Source organism: Phoenix dactylifera, chromosome 3, assembly GCF_051530095.1.
Source record: "Phoenix dactylifera cultivar Ajwa chromosome 3, Ajwa_hap1_PhDact_Kaust_v1.1, whole genome shotgun sequence".
NCBI classification, from domain to species: domain Eukaryota; kingdom Viridiplantae; phylum Streptophyta; class Magnoliopsida; order Arecales; family Arecaceae; genus Phoenix; species Phoenix dactylifera.
This window is the reverse complement of record NC_143192.1, coordinates 47,448,252-47,467,586: the sequence shown is the minus strand read 5'-3', so window position 1 is coordinate 47,467,586 and position 19,335 is coordinate 47,448,252. Positions and strand designations below refer to the sequence as shown.

Here is a 19,335-nt window from a genome sequence, read left to right as displayed (position 1 = left end):
ATAATAAATACCAGAAAGAACATTAGTAACATTATAAAAACTAAGCAAAAAATCTTCCAAAATTTTTTCTTTATTCCAATCAGTTTCAGTCAATGTAAAGCCTAATCCACGATCATTAATATATGCACTTAATAAGTTTTTGTATGGGTATGCATCATGTATCATGCTATATGTTGAGTTCCAACGAGTAATTACATCAAGTTTAAATTTTTTAAAACGTTTACCATGATTTATACATAGTTCCTTAAATTCTTGAAGTCTTGATCTTGAAGCATGAATAAAAGAAACTGCATTTCTAATTTTTGAAATCACATCTTGAATCATGCCCATGCCAGCTTGAACATAAAGATTTAAGATATGACATACACATCTAATATGCAATAAATTTCCATTTAACATGGGATGCAATGAGTCCTTTAATAATGTAACAGCAGAATTATTATTAGATGCATTATCAAAAGTAATAGACATAATTTTATCATTAATATTATATGAACATGTAGTTTGATAAATGGCATTTGAAATTTGTTGCCCAGAATGTGAAAAATCAAAAGCACGAAAAGCAAGAATACGTTTATTTAATTGCCAATCATTATCAATATAATGAGCAGTAATGGTAATAAAACAATTACTACCTACAGATGCTGACTATATATCAGAAGTTAATAAATTTTTTACATTTAAAGTAGAGAGTGTTTCAATTAAACTTTGTCTCATTGCTAAAAAGTTAGTCATAGCTACTCTTCTAAATGTATGCCTACTAGTTCTTTTGTAAGCAGGTTGTAGGTTTAATTGAATATATTCTTCAAAATTAAAAGATTCACATAAACTAAAAGATAATTCATCCTTAACTATCCATTTTACAAGTACTTTTCTTTGATTTTCATGATTATATGCAAAATTACCTACAAGTGATCCCCTTGTATATTAAGGGTACTTTGAGTATGAGAATCATGCATCCTATGACTCTCTTGATGTCTTTTTAAATGGCTTGTTCCCCCACTACTACTACAACTATAAAGTTTGGCACATTTTTTACATTTTGCTTTTCAGACTCCATCAACCATAATTCTATCAAATTCATTCCATACAGCATTAGTCCTCTTACGAGAAGAGGCTTGATCTTCACTCGGTTCACTAGTTCTAGAGGAACTAGGAACATGGGGTTGGGGATTAGTTTCTTCTCCCTCAGAAACAGGAGGAATGCCAAAATGACTTTCCTCAAAAGATGACATATCTAAATTGGTGAATGCAAAAAATAAAAACTAACCACAAGGAGGAACTGAGTAGAGGACCAGAGGGCAGAGGTAGAGCCGAAATTTCTGAGCTCCCTCTTGTGCTCTCAATAAGGAGTGACCTTCTCTTCTCAACAAGAACCTCCTCTTGTGTAGCACTTGAACACTTGCTAAATGCAAACTAAAAATTAAATTGCTAGAAGAGCACTTTAGAAGAGAAAAATAATAGTAGTAGAGAAGGAGAGAATAGTTGGTTCGGTGTGGTGAGAATGAGGGAGGAAATGGGTATTTATAGGACTCTAAATATTTTTTTTCCAAAAATACCCCTCAAATTAACCGTTTTTGGACTGTTGGGAGGGGTATTTTGGGAAAAAACCAAAAAATAGCGGTTTCCAAACGGCTATTTTTTTCCCCCTGCCAGACGGGCCGTGCTTGGCACGGCCCATTTTGCGGCCCGTGATGGGCCGTGCCAGGCACGGCCCATCTCGTGCCAGGGCCCAGCACGGCCCGCCACCCCACGTGTCACACCTCTGGCTTTGGCGCGCACGGGGCGTGCGCAGGCTCTGCCATGCGCAGGCCGTGGCACTGGGCGCACGGCCGGGCAGAGCGAGGAAGTGTGCGGCGGAGCACACATGAGTGGCCAAAGGCCGGCGCTGGCCTGTGCACGGGCTGTGCGAAGGAGGAGCACAGCCGGGCCAGGCGCCGGGGCGTGCGCGGGTGTACGCACGCAGGATGGCCACGGGCGCGCAGATGGCGTGCCGAGCACTTGGCCGTGGCCAGGCCTTGTGCGCACTGCACAGTGCGCAGATTACAGCGCAAATGGCAGTGACCCTGTGCAGCGGAGACAGGCCGGATCGAGCCTGTGCACAGGGGCGCACGTAGCGGAGACGTGCGCGGACGCTGGCCCATGCGCAAAGGCGCGCGTGGATGGGTCAAGCGTGGAGGCCAAGAGAGCGCGCGGAGCGCGTAGGCGTCGGCCCACCTGCAGGCCGTGCGCGGGGCACAGAAGGGCGGACGCTGCGGCGTGCGAAGGAGGCGCACGCACCAGGCCTTGGGACGGCATGCGCAGAAGACGCGTGCCCAGACTTGGCCGTGAGCAGGCCGTGCGCAGGAGCGCGCGCGGCCAGGCCGAGCGGAGTAGTGCGCGCGCGGCGCGCGCACACAGTCGGCGGACCGTGCGCGGGCGTGCGCACGGCAGAGCGGCATTGACGCGCGTGGGGCGCGCGCAGAGGAGCTGGACCGCGCGCAGGTGCGCGCGCGGCCAAGTGAGCCAGGGCCGGCCTTGCGCTAGGGCAGTGCGCGGGGCGCACGGCAGGAAGGACGCGAGGGCCGCGCGAGGGGCGCGTGGCCGAGGCCAGACCTTGACCAGCGTGCGCGCGGGGCGTGCACGCGCAGAGACGGCGAGCCGGGCATGGGCGCTCGGTGGATCAGCAGGGCCACGCGCTGGTGCGCGCGCGGCCGAGCGACCAAGGCCAGAGCAGTGGCCGGGCGGGCCACTGCAGCACGCAGGCAGGCGCGCGCAAGAAGCCGCGGGCGCAGGAGCGCGCCCGCCCTGTCTGGCGCAGGGCAAAGGCCGCGCGCAGGCGCGCGCGCGGCCGGGCCCGGGCGCGCGCGCGCCGGGCGAACCAGGGCGCCGGGCGGCCCTGGGCGGCGGGGCAGACAGCCGCACGTGGGCTGTTTCCCCTGCGGGCTACAGGCGGCGGCGGGCTGGAAGCTGGGCAGGAGGCGGTTTCTGCCCAGGCGCTGCCATTGGCTGATGCCTCTGTCCAAGGACACTTGGCGGCCTGCTGTGCATTGGGCGGTGGCTGGGCAGGCAGCTGGGCAGCTGGGCAGCTGGGCAGGAGGAAGCACATTCCTCAACCGCCAAGGAAGCACAAATCCGGGTGAAGGTCTTGTTGGCCAATGGGAGGCGAGAAAGGCATGGCACACGGATTGTGGCTGCAACCAGATGGCTTTGGGTTGGCTATAAAAGGGCCCTAGCCGGATGCATGGAGAGGATTTTGGCTGAAGTCTTGTGGTAGGATTCTAGCGAAAGGAAAAGAGAGCTTAGAGGCTTGGGCGGGGCTGCTTTTGGGGCTGTTTTGAGGGTCGCCAAAGGAGCGCCGGGCCACTAGGCCCTTGGCCAAAAAGGAGCTTGGCCAAGGCACGCTTGGCAGAGGCCAAGGCATGTTTGGCAGAGGCCAAAGAGAAGGCTTCCTTGCGGAAGACTTGTGAGCCAAGGGAGGGTTCCTTGGCCGACCACTTTGGGGTTCCTTGGAGGCTTCGGGAGGAAAGCCTAGGCCTAAGTGTGGGCTGAAGGGGAGTTCGAAAGAGGTGAGCTATCCTTGTACATGCGTCCACCAAATGGAGTTTTGTGAGGGTCTATTTGGGCTTGGGGGCCAAGGTTGGCTGGGGGTTTTTAGAGGGGCCAATGTAGTGGCTATCTCCTCGGCTTGTGAGGAGGGATTTGTGTTGGTATGAGCAATACAAACCTTCTTTCCCCTAAAGACTTGTGCCTATGTGTGTGCTTGGTAGGATAGGGTCTTGGCAAGGGTTTCAGCCGAGCCAAGACGCATGCGGGGCTTGATCCGGCCTTGGCGCATGCAAGAGGCTGACTAGTGGTGGGTAGCCAACTCCACACTAGTGCCGCACACCGAAAAGAGGGAGAACTCAAGGAAAAAATTTGGTTACTCCATTCCGACCTTTTCAAGGGTGTGATAGTTGGTATCAGAGCTGCGTCGGGAGCGGTTCTTGGAGGATTCTTGGCGGGCAGCTAATGGCACAGTGCGCAGGAGGCGCACAGCAGCCTTGACGGCAGGACGGCGGCACCACAGGCCTTGGCGGGTGGCCAAGGCAGGGCAGAACCTGGGCGCAGCCCTTGGCAGGCGGCCAAGGCAGTGCCCAGGCCACTGTGCAGCCAGGCCGTGCGCAGGTGCACGTACGGCGCGCCCAGGCCAGACCGTGGACGGCGCGCGGGGCGCGCGCATGGGTTCTTGGCCACAACAGCAGGCCGAGGCGCGCAGGGGGCTGCCGGGCGTGGTGCAGGCCCGTCGGCCAGCAGGCTGGCCAGGCCCAACGTGCGCCCAGGGCGTGCGAGCGGGCAGGCTGCGCGTGTGTCGCGCGGCAGAGCGGAGGAGCCGGCCATGAGGAGGAGTCCTCGACGGTGGACTTGGACGATCTTCCGGGTATGGGACCGGGAGAAAGGTCCAAGGCCGCGGGCTTGACCCCACTTTCGGGTATGGGACCGAAGGTGTGGGCAAAGGCCGTGGACGGGCGAGGCAACGTAAGGCGAAGGTCCACCATCCGGGTTGCCTTGAGGGGAGCCGTCGACGAGGGCGTCGACTTCTTCCGCCGGGGGAGGATTGTCACACCTCTGGCTTTGGCGCGCACGGGGCGTGCGCAGGCTCTGCCATGCGCAGGCCGTGGCACTGGGCGCACGGCCGGGCAGAGCGAGGAAGTGTGCGGCGGAGCACACATGAGTGGCCAAAGGCCGGCACTGGCCTGTGCACGGGCTGTGCGAAGGAGGAGCACAGCCGGGCCAGGCGCCGGGGCGTGCGCGGGTGTACGCACGCAGGATGGCCACGGGCGCGCAGATGGCGTGCCGAGCACTTGGCCGTGGCCAGGCCTTGTGCGCACTGCACAGTGCGCAGATTACAGCGCAAATGGCAGTGACCCTGTGTAGCGGAGACAGGCCGGATCCAGCCTGTGCACAGGGGCGCACGCAGCGGAGACGTGCGCGGACGCTGGCCCATGCGCAAAGGCGCGCGTGGATGGGTCAAGCGTGGAGGCCAAGAGAGCGCGCGGAGCGCGTAGGCGTCGGCCCACCTGCAGGCCGTGCGCGGGGCACGGAAGGGCGGACGTTGCGGCGTGCGAACGAGGCGCACGCACCAGGCCTTGGGACGGCATGCGCAGAAGACGCGTGCCCAGACTTGGCCGTGAGCAGGCCGTGCGGAGAAGTGCGCGCGCCGCCGCGCGCGCGCACACAGTCGGCGGACCGTGCGCACGGCAGAGCGGCATTGACGCGTGCGGGGCGCGCGCAGAGGAGCTGGACCGCGCGCAGGTGCGCGCGCGGCCAAGTGAGCCAGGGCCGGCCTTGCACTAGGGCAGTGCGCGGGGCGCACGGCAGGAAGGACGCGAGGGCCGCGCGAGGGGTGCGTGGCCGAGGCCAGACCTTGACCAGCGTGCGCGCGGGGCGTGCACGCGCAGAGACGGCGAGCCGGGCGTGGGCGCTCGGTGGATCAGCAGGGCCACGCGCTGGTGCGCGCGCGGCCGAGCGACCAAGGCCAGAGCAGTGGCCGGGCGGGCCACTGCAGCGCGCAGGCAGGCGCGCGCAAGAAGCCGCGGGCGCAGGAGCGCGCCCGCCCTGTCTGGCGCAGGGCAATGGCCGCTCGCAGGCGTGCGCGCGGCCGGGCCTGGGCGCGCGCGCGCGGGCGAACCAGGGCGCCGGGCGGCCCTGGGCGGCGGGGCAGACAGCCGCACGTGGGCTGTTTCCCCAGCGGGCTACAGGCGGCGGCGGGCTGGAAGCTGGGCAGGAGGCGGTTTCTGCCCAGGCGCTGCCATTGGCTGATGCCTCTGTCCAAGGACACTTGGCGGCCTGCTGTGCATTGGGCGGTGGCTGGGCAGGCTGCTGGGCAGCTGGGCAGGAGGAAGCACATTCCTCAACCGCCAAGGAAGCACAAATCCGGGTGAAGGTCTTGTTGGCCAATGGGAGGCGAGAAAGGCATGGCACACGGATTGTGGCTGCAACCAGATGGCTTTGGGTTGGCTATAAAAGGGCCCTAGCCGGATGCATGGAGAGGATTTTGGCTGAAGTCTTGTGGTAGGATTCTAGCGAAAGGAAAAGAGAGCTTAGAGGCTTGGGCGGGGCTGCTTTTGGGGCTGTTTTGAGGGTCGCCAAAGGAGCGCCGAGCCACTAGGCCCTTGGCCAAAAAGGAGCTTGGCCAAGGCACGCTTGGCAGAGGCCAAGGCACGCTTGGCAGAGGCCAAAGAGAAGGCTTCCTTGCGGAAGACTTGTGAGCTAAGGGAGGGTTCCTTGGCCGACCACTTTGGGGTTCCTTGGAGGCTTCGGGAGGAAAGCCTAGGCCTAAGTGTGGGCTGAAGGGGAGTTCGAAAGAGGTGAGCTATCCTTGTACATGCGTCCACCAAATGGAGTTTTGTGAGGGTCTATTTGGGCTTGGGGGCCAAGGTTGGCTGGGGGTTTTTAGAGGGGCCAATGTAGTGGCTATCTCCTCGGCTTGTGAGGAGGGATTTGTGTTGGTATGAGCAATACAAGCCTTCTTTCCCCTAAAGACTTGTGCCTATGTGTGTGCTTGGTAGGATAGGGTCTTGGCAAGGGTTTCAGCCGAGCCAAGACGCATGCGGGGCTTGATCCGGCCTTGGCGCATGCAAGAGGCTGACTAGTGGTGGGTAGCCAACTCCACACTAGTGCCGCACACCGAAAAGAGGGAGAACTCAAGGGAAAAATTTGGTTACTCCATTCCGACCTTTTCAAGGGTGTGACACCACGGGTCTAGGGCCGAGCCGGACTTAGCTTTTAGGCTAAGCGGGCCGGGCCAGGCACGACCCGTTCATTCTGTGGCCCGGTGGGCCTGGGCCGAGCCGGGCCCGGCACGGCCCGATGCCCATCTCTACCTAGAATCGACATCGGAAGAAGTTCATTTATTATAGAAGATATAATATAATTGGACATTGTAGGACACTAAAAACTTGAGGTACCTTTGGTATCATCTTTATTTTATTCTATTTTCAGACAGAAAAATAGAAATATGTTTTTATTTTTTAAAATTTAAAATTATAAACCTGTTAAATATAATTAATTATTTTTGAAAAATATAAATATGTTGGTGGTAGAAGTCATGTTAGTAAGGGCAGCTGCTAGTATTGTTGCTTGCAAGAGGGATAGGGGTAATGATGGAGGTGATGACAATAGTAGTAATGGTGTGGTAGAGGCAGCAATAATTATGGTAGTGGTAATATGGTGGTTGATTGTGGGGTTATTTGTGGTATGCTGTAGGGGTGATGGCAATAGTGCGAAAAATATTGAAAGTAAAAATATTTTACTTGCATTTAAAAAAATAAAGTATTTTTTAAAAATATAAAATAAAAATAAAGTATTTTACTTGCTGATACCTATATGTCCTCGTTTCAGAATCTGGCTTCGATTTCTTTAAATCATACCATGGACATAAAACTTTATAGCACTCACACCCACGCAAAAGTAGCAACCCACATAATACCATGCAATGTCGGAAAAAAGAATCAATACAGGAAACCAGGGATCGAGTTCAAATCCCAGTTCCAAAGGAATACAACAGTACGATCAAATCTAATTGGGTCGAACTTCTCATTCTCCCCCGCCCCAAATGGATAACGCTACCATGATGTAGATGAAGCCGGGGGCGGCGGCGGCGGCGGTGTCGGCGGCTCCAGGTAGTCGAACATGTCCGCTGGTAAGTCGTCAAAGAAGTCCCCTGGATGCTCGTCCACCCTCTCGATGCCATCGTGCCCAGCATCCAGGCCCAAGAACGGTAGCCCTTCAGGTGGTGGCTCCGGGCAAGCAAGTTCTTCCGGGAAGCTCGCATCCCCGAAGCCCGGCGAGAGTCCCGGGGCATCCTCCGGCAGGACTGGGAGGCCGACGAGCGGGTGCGGGAGGTGGTCGAAGGGCGGTTGCGACGGCGGTGCCGTGTCCGACAGGCACGGCTCTTTCTCCATGGCTAGTTCGAGTTCAAGCAGGGGAAGGGCCGTGTGAAGGTCGAGCGGTACCGGGCTCAATATATCCCGCATTTGAGTCATCTTTGAGGCCTCCTGGCTGCATTGGCCATCTCCCTCAAATAAAATTCGATCCAGAGAGGGATCCTGATGACAACCGAGAAGATGAGAAAATAATGCTGGCAACAAGCACTTTAAACTGTGCTGAAAGCATTTGCAAACAATAAATGTTGTAATTTGTAAACTACCAAAGCATTGGGCAGAAAATCTGAAACCACTTCTGAGAGTTGAAGCCAGTGTCTGCCATATATAGTGGGGGGTCTTAATTGAGAGAAGCTTCACCTAGATTTCAGGAATACTTTCTTTCTTTATGCAAGAAGACTAAAATTCAAAATAAAACAAGAAAACTGGGCAGTAAAATTCACCACGCTTTTGGGTATGGTAAGAGTTGAAGATGATTTATATATATACATGTATTAGTGCATATTCAACAGATAATAACAAAAAGAAAAAAACAAACGGCGAGTAAGAATGTCAAGAGTTAAAATACCAAGGTATTTCAAGAACCTATGAATGATCAGTGAATGGTTCATAAAATAATTCATGATGGACAAATAATTCATAAAATATAGAATTGATGCTTTCATCCATGCATATTTTCTTAGGTTCATTTTTTCAGTTCCAGAGAGAGTGCAGTTCGCATGAATAATCTATAAAGGAATAGCCCATCCTCATCTACTCCCAACTTGAGGCATCAAATTAAGAAAGCGAGTCAAAATGCAACTTTCAAACTTCATAAATCCATGCAGTCTGACCTCCAAATTGGGCAGTTGATGAGAAGGGACAGGCATCTTCCCATGGTTCTTATTGGATCTGGACGGCAGGGGTGTCCTGAGGATCCTCGCGAGTCTCTTCTGCCTGGTGCTCCAGAAATTCTTCACATCATTGTCCGTCCTTCCCGGCAGATACGTTGCGATTCTCGCCCACTTGTTCCCAAATCGCGCCTGCAAATCGATCACAATCCGCTCTTCCTCCGGAGAAAACTTGCACCCACTGCTCCATGCATGCATGCAGCCATCATCGTCGTTATTCAACAGCCATCCAATTTAATTAAAGCCCATCAGCATCATCAAAATGATCGAACATGCAAGCCATAAATTCATGACAACCATCACCACATAATATTGCTTGCAAAGAAGAAAGAAGAAAAGAAACGAAATATTTAAAACACTAAGAAACAGATAGTTCGCTCTTTCTGTAAGATTCAAAGCTTATTTATGAATTTCTGACGGGGAACAAGGAAGGATGGAGGAGAAAGAAAGCGAAGTTGGCGTACGTTTTCAAGTCGGGCTTGAGTTTGTTGACCCAGCGGAGGCGGCAGGACTTGCCGGAGCGGGGAAGGAGGCCTTTGGATCGAATGGAGCTCCAGTCACGGGGGCCGTGCTTTCGGACGTACTCTATTAAAATCTCGTCCTCCTCGGCCATCCATGGGCCTTTCTTCAGCGCCATTCCTCCACCTTCCTCTTTGCCGTTGTTGCTGGGGGTCTTACTGCTGCTAGTGATGCCTCCTCCGGCTTCTTGCATTGTGTAGCATGGAAAGAAATAGTTAACAGACCGGACTTCTTTCAGTCTTCTCTTTCTTGCAAACGGAATGAAGGGAGGAGAAAGGAACAAGTACTGCGTGAGCCCCGGATGAGGGAGAGAGTGAGTGAGAGAGAGATAGAGATAGAGAGAGAAAACAAAGTTTCAAAATTAGAAAAATAATGTAGTTCACTGCTGATGGCTTTTTTATGTTTTCCCCCCTCTTCTACATTTTTTTTTCTTTCCTTTTTATTGTAATTTCTTTCCTAACCCACTAATACCCACTATCCCCTTAACTACCAACCACTAACCATCCTCCCAAAAAATGCGCCCCCTCCTCTCTCTCTCTCTCTCTCTCTCACACACACACACACACACACACACTCACAATCACACTCACTCTCTCTCTCTCTCTCTCACGCACACACGCACACACAATTCAACTCCATGTAATTGAGATATGATCATTTCTAAAAATAAAGTGATTAATTGTTCATAGATAAGGCACTGTGATGTGTTTCTCTGGTTAAATGAAATCAACGAGCAATTTGGGACAATAGAATAAGATAGACTGCACATCGTTTCATACTCTGATGAAGCCGAGAGGTGAATTTAATTGAAGTCTTCAGCACAGTGCAGGTTTTAATATATTTATTTGACATCAAACAATCTAACGATTGTTATATTCATTAAAAAAAAAAAGTCAGTCATCAAATTGAAATCTAATTAACCACCAAGATTAGCTGAAAGTATGTATGTATGTATGCATGTAACTCCTAGAAGATCTCAAGCTCTTGCAAATCTCTTACGTGGCGCATCTGTGAATAGCGTGAACTATTCTTGGAAGTTGTGAAGCCAAAGGTTGAGCAATATAGATAACAGCCATTCAAGATTTCAGACCACCTTTGTTACGTTATATATAATAACAGAGAAAAGTTAATGTCAATATATTAAAGCCCATATTTATTTAGTATTATAACAACCTGTTGTTGTACGTATCATTACTTTCAAAAAAAATGACCTACAGTAAAAAATAAATTATGACATTTATCTGATATTTGTATTATTTTTAATAAAACATTACATTTTAAAATTCACATTTTTATATTTTCCCTCGAAAAAGCTGATATGGTCTAAAATAATGATATTAAATGAAGAATGATTTAGACAATAATATTGTTACCATTTATTTCTTGTTATTTGCCATTATATCATTATAATAGTTATTATTCAGATATTACATAACTCAACCGTATGGTTTTTATAATGATCAATAATGGTTTTTATAATGGAACAATGCCACTATTGAAACCTTGGTTGAAAGTGAAATTGGCTCGGTTACTTAACGTAGAGCAAGAGAGAATGGGAGGATAACGACGAGTACTACAAGGATGAGGACAAGTAGAACATTATGGTTTTCGTATGAGTACGTGCCAATTGCCATGTATGTTTAGTTCGTGCCTTGTTCCTTGGGTGGCAGGTTCTACGGCTAGCTGACGAGGGAGAACGCCAAAAAGGTTTGGGTTGATGGTGGTGGGCAAATAGAGCTGTGGATGTTCGAGGGAATAACAAGTCTAGACCTTGGGTGTTGAAGACATGCCAATGATGCCAACAAGAAGCAACATTCTACGTCACAAGGTGATAGGATCGTTATTGTAGTTCTACTTTAGATACACAGCCTACATCTTGGATTATAAAGTATGACATCGTATCCAATCGTTCGAGTAACAAAATTACCACGAGCGGGACTATATGATTATTCTTCATCTACTTTGGTTTCTATTTAGGTTTTCCATTTTCAAACCCCTTGCCTCTTTTTTTTTTCTGTACAAAGAATGCTTCCTACAACTAGCTAGTTAATGTATTTAGGTCGATTACAATATCACCTATCACCATAGTGCGCAGACTCTCCATCTTAATGTTACTTAAGATTACTACTTTCCAAGGGTAAATATTTCAAGCCATGATCCTTTACCACGATCTAGCAACTTGACCAAGTCGTCTCGAAAGCGTTGAGACCGAATTAAGCAAAAACGTTAAGTGTACTATCAAATCCATATCTTGGTCATTATCCTAATCTTGTGACCACAGACATTGTTAGCCTCGGTCACTTAAGTACCATGGGTGTTGTAATAGGTGATGGTGACAATGGAGATAAACATGTCTCATCTTGATAGCAACTTATTACACCACATTACGACTTGTTTCTTCTTCAATCTTAATTCAATCTTACTGAACTGTCTAACCATATGGAATGCCCTCTTTACTTCTTCCATACTCGAGCACAGTTCAACACTACTTTCGAAATATCAGTTCATAATACTTGATCTCAAGGCATGCCAACATGCCCTATTTCAGTTTACACAATAAACTGGCAAGTGATGGACTCCTTATGATTGATACAGTCTGCATTTATCTATGATTCCTTGGAAATTAAATCAAAAGGCCATAGTCAGCTACAAGAAGATTTCTTATGCATCAAGGTGCTCCGAAAATTTCCTGAAAAAATTTAGAAGTTAAATCCCCCAACATGTGCTACAAATTAATGAATCGTGTATGATTATGTTGATATCACAGGAATTGGGGAGAGGCAAAAAAAAAAAAAAAAAAAGCTATTAGAGAGACAAGAGTAAGCGTTAGATGTGTGCATTCCCCGAGCAAAATAATGCCTGGAGGACCCTATCATTTGGTCTCCTTTGGAGGAGCCCCTATCCGTCTCCGTATGCTTGCACCAACCTTCTTCATGTCATCCACCTATATCATCGTCATCACCACCATCACCGTTACATATCAATAAAGATATTTGTTTATAAAAAATGGAGCCTCTAAATACTGATATGTAATGGTCTTATCTGAAAATATTCTGAAGAAAAATAATGTTGATTTATAAATTTGTTTCCTCTGAAAATGCTCCCAGGAAATAATAGTAGTACTATTGTATAAAGGGGCTTATCTGGAAATATTCCTGGGGAAAAAAATGGAGGAGTATAACGGTAATGATGATTTATGAAGGGACTTCTCTGAAAATATTCCAAGTAAGAATTGGAAGGAGTCTAATGGTAATACTGAATTGTGGAGACGCTTATACGAAAATATTCCCAGGAGAAAAAACGGGGACGTAATGGTAATACTGAATCAATGAGGAGCCTATATGAAAAACATCGCAGAAAAATATTCGAAACTAATTCATGAAGGACTTATGCGAAAACATTCCAAGGATCAAAACGGAAGGAGGTATAATGCTATTCTTATAGGTGACGGGGCTTATCCGACAATATTTTCCGAGAAAAAGAAGGGCGTGTTGTTAGAGTTACCGTACGAATGCCGGTGGCGTGTACGGCGCCGGCTGCGGCGGTGGCGCCGGCGCTAACGAAGACGGTAGAGATGGCAAAGGCCTTGAATGGCATCATGGCGCTGCTCTTCCCGCACCCTCGCCGGTACCACGCGATCCCCGCCGTCAGCTGAGCCGAGCTCGCCGCCACCCACCACCACCACCCCTCCCCTCCTCCTCCTCTTCTCTCCATCTCTCTTCCTCCTCCACCGCGCTCGATCGGTCAGCAGAGAGAAACGGCGATAGAGATACAGGGCCCTTTTGGCTCTAGGGTTCCCGGAGAAACGAAGAAAGAAACTGAGGTCTGATCACCGACGGATGAGGTTACCTTCTTTATAAAACAATCATGCAGGGTTTATTCTTGTTCCACGAAATACGGCAATCTCTAAGACTGTGAGAGGAGCCCAGCCGTCTGATAGATGATCCTCCATTTTTGTACGGCTCTGATCATCTTCGCGAAGCCTGGAAGAGATACACTATTCTCACCGGGGAGTCGGAGATGACCACCACGCTATTCGTCGCAAACCCCTCTCTGTAGCTAGGTAGTTGCCATGGCTCTCAGAAATCTCTCGCTTCTCCTCCTCCTCCTCCTCCTCTTTGAATCATTTTCTAGGGTAAGGGACTGTAACTCTTTAGATATGGATTTGTTCTTGTTTTCATTAATAATTTTGATCATTTTAATTAATAGCTGGGATGTTGGACTCGATCTGTAAGCATGTTTGTTGTCAGGAAATGGGGCCTGCGGAGGGGCAGAGCTTCCCGGTGGTGGTTAGCACCTGGCCCTTCGTGGAGGCGGTGAGAGCCGCTTGGAGGTCGGTCAACGATCGTGGATCGCCGGCGGTCGATGCCGTGGTGGATGGCTGCACTACATGCGAGGAGCTGCGGTGTGACGGCACAGGTTAGGTTGCTAATACACTTGGTTTTGCGGCATAGTTTGTGAAATTCTCGAGTCCATAAGTATGCTTTGCCTTTTGTTTGGGAACAGTTAATCATTTCTTTTACTCTTGGATTATTGAATGCTGCTCAAATTCGTTAAGGAATAAGGAAGAGCTAATCAATTCTACTGAAAATGGGAGAAAGTGTTAATCCATGCCAAGGTAGTGGACAGGAGGTAAAAACTCATTCATAAATACCAACCGCACTCCACTTTGTCCTTTGGATAAGCTCCAATGGATTAAATAACATGTGGGAACATTGGTGTCGAGGGAAAAAAAAACTTCTTGTAGCTTTTTCTTGAATTCCTAAATGATGTAAAATCAATAAATGATATTGATGAACCAAGTTGTCCTTTCAGCTTTAAATAATCTTATGATGTGGCACTGATTGACTAACAGTGATAAAGGAATCCTCTTAATAATCTAATGTGGATGAAGAAGAATGAATTGTTGGATAACTGATTAAGGAACTAGAATGTTTGCTGAAAATAGCGGGGCGAGTTAGACATTCTAGCTTCAGTTTACATCCTAATGAATTAAAAAAGTCTATAAAAACAATTCTTTAACCATAATTGCCACTCATAATGCTTTTCAAGAAAAGAAATAAAACATACAATTCGCTCATAATTCATCAAATCACGTACCCCTGTATTAATACGTTTTGGACACATCTAAATCATGTCCCAAGGTGTCATAAATTGTTCGTAGCAACTTGCTGTAGTGCTAAACATTTTCTCAAGTTTCCGCAACTATTTCTTAATATTGCTGGGATATAAAAAAAATTCAGCGTTGGTCATCTATATAAAGAGTCAACTGTACCAGACTGCCAATCTGTTTATGTTGAAACCAAAATGAACTATTATCAAAACCTTCTTAAATCTTGTATAGTGAAGATGAAAAAGTGGTATTGATATTTTAGGCTAGTTAGCTAATGGGTTGGGCTCGTTTTAGCTAAATTGCCTCTCCTCTCGATCCAAAAGATTGGTTACAACCGATGCTTTTTAGTGGTCTCAACATTGTATGATGCACGTGATACTAAAATTACCAAATTGAGAAAATACCAACTGATATTCTGTTGAGCATCAAGATGAAGAGAATTGTTTGGATAAATATATAGGACAAGGAAAGATATCGAACATCTTTCTTGAACAAGAACAAATTGTTGCAACTTCTTGGCATCACCATTGATAAAATTTGGAGTCTATTCTCTGAAAAATGAAGTAACTTTTAGCATAAAAATTGAAGATTATAATTGTAGTGTTGTATAAGCCAATATCAGGCTTGGGACATATGGAGTACCCTATATATCCTCTGGCACAGCAAGGGTCATTTTACTCCAGATATTGAAAAACAATGAAGCATGGAGAACTGGGCATGCTGTAGATATTGTCCGTCATTGTCCTGTATTTTTCATCATAACCTATGTTTATTTGAGCACATTGTATGAACATAATTCTATCGATCTTTACGCGAAACAAAGCCTTGCCTTCCTTGATAATTGTTGTGTTTTGGATATATACTGTATTTTTACATAACAAAGTCAAGTATGTCACTCCTTCCCTGTTATAGATTGATTAAGTTTGTATATGGACAGTTGGACCTGGTGGCAGTCCAGATGAGAATGGAGAAACTACATTAGATGCTCTAGTTATGAATGGGGTAATTATCCACCCATTTGCATGTCCTTGCTTCCATATTTGGTTAAAGATTATCTTGCTGTTACACGTATAGAAGATGATGGTCCAGTGCTTGTTTGCTAAGGACGTTGGTAGGCAACAATGGAGGTCGGAGCTGTGGCTGCTATGAGATATGTCAAGGATGGTATTAAAGCTGCGAAGTTAGTTATGGAATACACACAACATACTTTGCTTGTTGGAGAGAAGGCCTCAGTATTTGCTATTTCAATGGGTCTTCCAGGACCTACCAACCTCAGTTCACCAGAGTCCATTGAAAAATGGATTAAGTGGAAAGAGAACAGCTGCCAGCCTAACTTCCGGAAAAATGTCATTCCTGCATATGACTGTGGTCCTTATCATTTTAGTAATTCTGCATCAACGGCACTTGAGAACACTTGTAGACTTTCCAAGAATGGGATTGGTGAGGGGAACTGGTCTGATGGAAACAATCTCTCGAGTCTTGAGTCAAATTCCAAGTTGATAAATCTCCATAACCACGACACAATCTCCATGGCTGTAATTGATAAAGTAAGTCTCGTTGACTAAGTTTGATTGGAGTTTATTTATAAACCTAAAAGTTTACTGTGCTTTGCATAGATGGGACATATAGCAGTTGGGACATCGACCAATGGTGCTACATTTAAAATCCCTGGCAGGTAAGTGTTTGGTTGATATATTAGTTTAATAATGGGAATGTCTTTAAATGCTTAGGAAAATTGAAATTGTGCTTGAGCCCATCAATCTTTAACAAATTCCTAATTTGCATTTCCTTATAGTGTTTGTTCATGCTTTGCATCTTTAACCTTTTTGCAGTTCATATATCTCTTGTTTGGTTGGGCCGAGGCCTGAGGCTATATATTTTGCAGTTGCAGTTATTGCTCTGTTCAACTTATGTGGACACGTACATTCGATAATTGATATGTGCTCTCCGAGGGGCAATATTTGCAAAATAAAGCTTTTTTCAAGCATCAACTTGCAGTTCAGCTTTTTAATGTTTTGATTTTGTCATATCTTGATCCAGAACCCTTCCAAGGAATACATGAGTATCAACTGGAAAGCCAGAGAATAGATCCATTTTAGAAATTACAATATGTTCTGACATGAATAATCATCACTAATCCACTCCTATCTGCTGAATGCTATGTTATACTCTGAACATATGAGTAACGAGGCTCTTGATTCCAGGGTGGGTGATGGCCCTATTGCAGGATCATCAGCATATGCTGATGATGAAGTTGGTGCTTGTGGTGCAACTGGAGATGGTGATATCATGATGCGCTTCCTTCCATGGTAATATGCTCGATCTTTTCTTTTCAGGTCATTCATGGATGAATGTGACCACTGATCCTTTTCATAGCCTTGATCCATGATTCACATTTCACAAATTGGTTACTTAGAATTGGTTTACCTGCTCAGAGAAAAACAATATCCCAAGACAAACTCTCTTTTAACCCATTCATGTAAATGAGATGGTATTGATTACTAATTCTGAGGGACCTTTTTAGGTTTCTTGGCTGTATTAAACTTGTAGTTCAAAATTGTATAATGCTTCCAAACCGGCATTTTGCAATGTTAATTGTTATTTGTTTGTCAAATTCATTTTAACATCTATTTATATTACTAAGCAAACCAGACTTTTCTTGGAGAGGAGAGAGATCCTCTAGCTTTTCCTCTCAAAAAAAAAGGCTAAAGGAGAAAATTTCAATATTTTAAGTTCTAACAGTCCTTTCATCCTTTACATGTCCTAAATTGTGCCACATGCCAATATTGATTTGGACGTAGCTTGTTAGCAGTTCTCTCTCAATCAGTAGTAGCGGTATCTCTCCCCTTTTTCCTCTCTTGGGAGGCTGAAGATGGAGAAAGGGAGGATCCTCTTCTTTGATGGTCTTGTTCTTAAGTGCTTGGGAAGGTTAACTAGTGATGAACGAACAAACAACATTTAGTGGCCTCCTTGGAGATGCTTGTTGATCACAGAATTCCAAGTGGTGTATAACCTTGTAACCTTCTAGTGATTTCCTCATCCTCATTACCCTTCCAAGGCTCACTTTAGACTTTTCTATACTGCCTGTGAAGTTTGACTGTACAGTAACTTGAAATAAGTAGAAGACAAGGCCATTATCATACCAGAGTGTGTCTGACAAAGTGATTACTGCAGCTATCAAGTTGTGGAGAGCATGCGGCGTGGAATGGAACCTAAGGATGCTGCAGCTGATGCAATAGCAAGAATTGCCCGTAAATATCCACATTTTGTTGGAGCTGTTTTCGCCCTGAACAAGATTGGCACACATGCAGGAGCTTGTCATGGATGGACATTTCAGTACTCGGTGAGAAATCCCAGCATGGATGATGTGGAAATATTCACAGTGGTGCCTTAGAGAACAGCAGAAAAGGCCAACGATAATGAACTTGGAAGTCATTGTGGTACCTTTTTCCCTTGTACTGGGAAATAGCTAATGAGCTTGCCACTGCTTTCTGATTATTATGAGAAAAAATTGTCTATGTCAGATTCAGTTGCAGGCTCATCATCCACAGGAGCATGAACAATACTGAGCCTTATCCCGTTTTTACAGGGATGGCAAGATTATTATGTATGTTGTGGAATGGTGCTTCTAATGATCACTAGACAAAATCATATTCATTTCTTATTAAACTGATGTTGATTTCATTTTTGCAATCTGATCTCTTTGTTCTTCTCAGTTAGGATTTGCTCCATCGTAGAAGAGACTTTCAGTCATCCAAAAGGCACGTCTTCATCACTTATGACTGGAAGGTTTCTAGATTTGTGTTGCTGTGAGTTAGGACTTGCCACTTAATCTTGGAGGTCATGATAATTCCTTTGCAAAATTGCATGGAGTCTCATATGAAATTACTGTGATTGATGTGACAATTATCTTGCAGTTCTCCGGTTCCACCAGAATTAGTGGCGATTAAGTGCAACTATCTCCAGCTTCAGGGATGTGTCCACTGAAGTGGTGATGTTGAGTTTCTAACCTCGCCCGTCTGTAGATTTATTTTTGCTACTATGAGAGGAAGTATTCTATCAAATTGTTTAAAAAGTGGGAACAGTGTGTATGGCCTCTGACACTTTGGTCATCAAGTTAAACCATTCTGATCCAGAAAAAAATGCAGTTGTCAGTTTATGGCCCGACCCATCCATGACTAACCTGCTTTAAACAAGTTCAGGTATAGCATAAATGGCGTTGGATCATAAATAGATCAACCAGTTTAGATTCATTCATTAAATAAATTTGGTTCAAGTTTAGATATTTGCGGCCCCTAACATATTTTGACCCATTTAATACATTAAAGACCTGCTTGACCCATTTTGAACATATTTAATCCATTTAAGACCCACTTAACCTGTTTAGCATGATTTAATCTATTTATCGAACAAGTTATACGAGCTTGAACCGGGTTGCCAAGGTTTTTTTTTTTTTTTTTTTTTTTTTTTTGATAAGAAAAGAGGGGGGTGAGGAGAGCCTCACCCGCGTAGCAACCCCCATTGGACCTCCTTTCTGCTGGAAAATGTTCGATGCAGAAAGAATATTTTTTACTTGTACCTTCTCCATCCGTGGCAGAGCACCACTAGCGTAATAGCCCTATCACCGTGTGAGTACGTCACACTAGTACCGCCTAAATAATGACAGACCAAATAGCGACTTCATAGGACAAACCAGATGGAAGGCATCCAGTCCCCGCATTTAATCGATGCCTGCACGTTTCGAACTTGAGCCACTCTGGTGAAATCAAAGCCCTATTCCCACCGTGCTACCACCTCGATGGTTAAGTCTGAATTTTTGATCCATTTAATAAGTAAATCAAGTTCAGGCTAACAGAATTTTAACCCCATCGGCATCCAGACCTTTTGTATGTATCCAACACGACCCTAC

The 19,335-nt window shown here is 46.6% G+C and overlaps 3 protein-coding genes across 12 annotated transcripts; 1 reads left to right on the top strand and 2 right to left on the bottom strand.

Annotated features, from left to right (window-relative positions):
- Positions 1–7,044: 7,044 nt before the first annotated feature.
- DUO1 (myb-like HTH transcriptional regulator family protein) lies at positions 7,045–9,776 on the bottom strand. Its single transcript, XM_008780027.5, has 3 exons — positions 9,259–9,776; positions 8,738–8,975; positions 7,045–8,069 (listed from the first exon to the last, which is right to left on the bottom strand). The coding sequence occupies exons 1-3, from the start codon at positions 9,504–9,506 to the stop codon at positions 7,587–7,589; spliced, it is 969 nt and encodes a 322-aa protein (XP_008778249.1). The 5' UTR covers positions 9,507–9,776; the 3' UTR covers positions 7,045–7,586.
- A 132-nt stretch (positions 9,777–9,908) lies between these two features.
- Positions 9,909–13,027, bottom strand: LOC148714420 (uncharacterized). The gene is made up of 2 exons (XM_088718713.2): positions 12,818–13,027; positions 9,909–12,257 (listed from the first exon to the last, which is right to left on the bottom strand). Exons 1-2 carry the CDS (start codon positions 13,025–13,027, stop codon positions 12,186–12,188), a joined length of 282 nt encoding a protein of 93 aa, XP_088574839.1. The 3' UTR covers positions 9,909–12,185.
- LOC103698063 (N-terminal nucleophile aminohydrolases (Ntn hydrolases) superfamily protein) lies at positions 12,968–18,709 on the top strand. 10 transcript variants are annotated; one of them, XR_015976519.2, is made up of 9 exons: positions 12,976–13,448; positions 13,549–13,732; positions 15,364–15,428; positions 15,542–15,973; positions 16,043–16,101; positions 16,631–16,735; positions 17,601–18,033; positions 18,143–18,235; positions 18,344–18,709. XR_015976519.2 is itself a non-coding variant. In XM_008780026.4 (7 exons), the coding sequence occupies exons 4-7, from the start codon at positions 15,548–15,550 to the stop codon at positions 17,818–17,820; spliced, it is 810 nt and encodes a 269-aa protein (XP_008778248.4). In that variant the 5' UTR covers positions 12,968–13,448; positions 13,564–13,732; positions 15,364–15,428; positions 15,531–15,547; the 3' UTR covers positions 17,821–18,095. The 10 variants fall into 10 exon arrangements, 6 of the variants coding, with proteins under 6 accessions (XP_008778248.4, XP_008778247.4, XP_088574838.2 ...); XR_015976518.2 differs by having other exon boundaries at positions 18,143–18,266; XR_015976521.2 differs by having other exon boundaries at positions 12,976–13,376; positions 13,564–13,732; positions 18,143–18,709.
- The last annotated feature ends 626 nt before the right edge of the window (positions 18,710–19,335 follow it).